We start from the raw sequence: 4,229 nt of genomic DNA on the forward strand, positions 1-4,229 counted from the left end.
TTAGTGGCTGCCTTGGTGGTTTAACGCCTTCTTATTATAGGCACATGGTTCTGTACATCTGCGGGCTTTGTCGCCAAATCGGCTGTGGTAGTAACAGTACCGGTTGTCTCTCGTGCGGGATTGTGATCGGTGGCGGTTCTGGTTAAACCTTCCTCCAGAACGGGAACGGGAAGATCGGTGACGTAACTGCGAGCTCATAACCTCAAGTTTTCGTGATAGCTCAGCCACTGTTTGTGTCAACGCTTCGATAGCGCTGCTTTGTTGGCTCGTTGCGGGCTGTGAGCTAGCTACTTGCCCAGGCACTGGCATGCTAGTAGCAGCTACTTGCGCGGTTACTGGAACGATGTCATTGATGCGGTCTACTAATTCTGCTACTTCTTCTAGGCTGGAGTTTGCTTGCATCGTGACTATAGTTTGGAGGTTCGCCGGCAACCTACTGCACCAAATTGATCTGATGAAGTCGGTCGGGACAGTGGGTCCAGCCAGTTGCTGCAGGTGGCGGAGAAATTGGGTGGGTTTCCTGTCTCCTAACTCCTCATGCATGAGTAGCTGCTTAATCTTCCTTTCCTGTGAGGCGGACAATCGTTTAATAAGCTCTGCTTTCAGTTTCTCGTATCTGCCGGTGGAGGGGGGATTCACTATGAGGTCACGTACTTGAGCTGAATGTTGTGGCTCGAGCTGCGCCAGCACGTAATAAAACTTCGTGTTGTCTGTAGTAATGTTGGAGAGAACGAACTGGCCCTCAAGCTGCGCGAACCATAATTGTGGATCATCTGCGTTGAAGGCTGGTGTCTTGACCCCCACTCGGTATGTCATGAAGAAATCCTTGTCCTCTTCTTTGTTGTCCACCATAATTGATGTTTACCAGGCTTCGAGTTTCTATACTTCAATCCGGATCACGTCGGGGTCACCAGTGAAGTAGTATAGGACTCCGTTGGTATATGCTGGCTACAGTATACTACTTGCGTAGATAATACAGGTGGGTATAGCAGAAGCAATGAGGAATAAGATGATAAGCGAAGGAATAAAATGCCAGGTGAAAGCGACAGAGTTATATTGCGGTAGCAAGACACAAGCGTAATGAATGAATCTTAGAAAATACACAGCTATTTATACTAAACATTATGATAAAAAACGGCTCCCACTTGGCATATTTGCGCAGGAGTTTACGCCCTCTCATTAGCGTGGACAATAGATGAGTGCGCCGCCATCTTGCCTCATTAGTGCTTCGAACAAAGGATGCGCAGACGCCATGTCTTGGGAGGCGGCACTAAGTTAACTTGTCGTCGCAAGGTGGGCGGAGCTTTCGAAACTTGTTTTGCACACGGCACGCTGTGACGTAAAATGGCGTGATCCTGTGCTGCGTTTAGTCGTGCGACTTACTCGCCACAGTACCTAGTCTCTGTAAACTTTGTTCATAATCTGAAATGTGCACTATTTTCTTAGTACCTACAACTTTAGTATGCTTTTCTTTGCACTGAACTATCCTCCATTAACATTTAACTAAGTTTATTAATTACATCCCACGTTTTAAGTTTAATTCTATATTCGTAACACGGTGTGGTTTAACCATTAAGTACATTTCAAATACAATTGAACATTATTTAAACCTAAAAACATAAAACAGCCTTTTATCACCGAATTCTAGTTTAAGATTTGTTCAAAGTAAACTTCCTTATGGAATCAACCAGGAATATAAAAATAAAACCAGTCAAATGGGAGTCAGTCTTGCAATACAGCATGTTTCGTACAAAATGGTGTACAATAAGGAAATCGGTTGGGTGACAAATAAATTACCTTGGTGTTTTTGGTTGGGGGTAACCCAACCAAAAATGTATGTATCACCCACCTGCAAATCAAATGCGACAACAATCTGCTTAATGAACAAGATGCTCTATCTCAGCTCTCTATCGGCAGCAGACAAACGGACGGACAGCGGAGTAATAAGCTCCAGCATTTGAAAAAAACAAGTAATTAAATGAGTGGGTTCAAATTATAACACGTGCTACCAACTACTACACTTTATTGAAATTTATTTTCGCCATCATAAACTTAATCTCTAACTAAATAATGTAAAACGTTAATTATAACGCGAGTCTAATTTAAAAGCCATTAGTACATGAAGTCGTACAGCCTTAAGGCCACACAAAGAATACGTCCGCGGTCCGTGTACAGCGAGAACCTGAATTCCCGCATAAAATGTTTAACATCTGGACGTCGCTTCTAGGACATCTCCTATTCATTCGTGTTCTCCTTCCATCGTTTTTTCACCTTTACATTTTCGTGCTCGACCCAGTCGCTTTGACTTTTGTGTTTCACAGACTTTTTTTAAAGAAAATTCGTCAGAAATACGACGTCATAATCATTATGAAAGCTTTTTTAATAAAATTAACAAATGCAAACAGTGTGATGGCCTGGATAGATAGTTGATAAAACGCTAAAACTCTTATCAATGTAGGAAGCATTTTACATTCTTTTTTGTTCTATAACAGTATTAAAGGCAAGGAATTTTATTCCAAAACCATGTCCAAACATTGTATTTATCCCACGTATTGCAAGCTAATTGAATTCCCCGTATCAATATTTACAACTACACGTGCATGCAGACGCACACAAACCGGGCTTATTAACAGTTAACACGATACGGAAATTAGTACCGCATTCACTAAAGTTGCTCCCGACGCTGGCTGCAGTGATAAATCAACACTTCCTGAATACAGTATTGCAATTACTGCATAATTATAACACTGAAATATGAACAAAGTTACGATGACACACGTATGTTTCGTATGTAATGACTTCGCGTAGCTTTTATTTTGTCAATTGACCAATTGAATTTGATTCCAAAGTGTCTGTAACACTTTGCGTGACATTAGCTTTGCGTTTTTGTTTTAGTTACCATTTACTTTAAGTAGAGACCAAAAATGTTTTATAAGATTTGATAGGTATAGATATTGAACGGCGCTTGCGATTTGATACATTATTATTTATTAATATAGATTATAAAAACAATCTTGATTTGAAGAGCAATAAATGTACAATTGATACTCCAATAAAACTGGCATATAAAGGTATATGTATAAGAGAATACGGAATACGCACAAAATGAGGCATTTGTCAAATTCCAAAAACATGATTTTATACTTCATAGCAACGACGCATTTTGAACATACGGTAGGTTCACAACAAAACATGAAGATATAGCTACCCTAACCCTTGTTTTTTCACCGTCTACGAACTCATGGCCTTTGAAAAATTATGAAGAGGAAGTTCAAAACAGTCTTAAGAAATTTTTACTTTACTAGTAGTCGACTATTTAAGCCGAAGAGCCAAGAGATCCTGAACTTAAGCAATTAGTGAGCTCAAGTCAGACAGCAATTAACGGAATATGCTATTTGAAAGCAGAAAAGGTAGAAATAATTCAGCCAATAACAGGGTGCTTGCCGACTTGACTCGTTAGCTAAATAATTCATTAACTACTAATGACCGAAATATATCAAGTACTTACTTGGGTGAAGTAAATTCTCGGAGAATTGGGTGTTATAATTAATACTCGAGTCGTATAATAACTTTTACGGATAATGAAGATGTGTAAGAGGAAAATTGTGTCAACTTGGGTTATGTTCCTGTGGGCTGTTTAATGTTTTACTAACTTACTGTTCCCATGTCCATTAAGGGCGGGGAAAACACGTGGAGGTACTTAATAGTTTTCGCAATCTTTGATAAAACATAAGTTTTTATGTAGTTTTGTGCGTAGGTTTGTATTTTGATAACACTGGGATTTTCATTGCGGAAGTTCCCTCTTAAAAGTTGAAAACATATTAGTGATACTTATTCTAATATCGGATTATATTTAGCACAGTTAAAACACTCCATGTAACTTGGTGTATAGGCATTTTCTAATAAACATCCATTCACTTTTATACTACTGAATATGATACAAATTTTCATACGGTAAAGTATTAGTATTACTTTTTGATATCCACTGCAGTTACAATACATAATATAAATTCATGCTTTAATTATATTTGTATTCAGATGCTCAGTATCACAGAGGAAAAGTTTGCTTACATAATTCACTCTGAAGACCATTGGAATGTAATTAACTACGGTGCCGTGTACTGTAATTAAATAGAGCTCTATAAATCTTGTGTTTTTCTTGAATACTATCTTTAATAATAAAAGGTGCAATGGCAATGACTATAGAGGTATAAAACTGGTTTTGTAAA

At 38.7% G+C, this 4,229-nt stretch overlaps 1 protein-coding gene across 1 annotated transcript; it reads right to left on the reverse strand.

The window, feature by feature from the left end:
- Positions 1-852, reverse strand: LOC113500812. The gene has a single exon (XM_026881710.1). It carries the CDS (start codon positions 850-852, stop codon positions 1-3), a length of 852 nt encoding a protein of 283 aa, XP_026737511.1.
- Positions 853-4,229: the final 3,377 nt, after the last annotated feature.

Source organism: Trichoplusia ni, chromosome 14 (genome assembly GCF_003590095.1).
Source record: "Trichoplusia ni isolate ovarian cell line Hi5 chromosome 14, tn1, whole genome shotgun sequence".
In the NCBI taxonomy this organism is placed as follows: Eukaryota; Metazoa; Arthropoda; class Insecta; order Lepidoptera; family Noctuidae; genus Trichoplusia; species Trichoplusia ni.

Bases quoted from the DNA above. Each gene is read 5' to 3' on its own strand.
- LOC113500812 (XM_026881710.1), bottom strand. From the start codon at position 852: ATGGTGGACAACAAAGAAGAGGACAAGGATTTCTTCATGACATACCGA.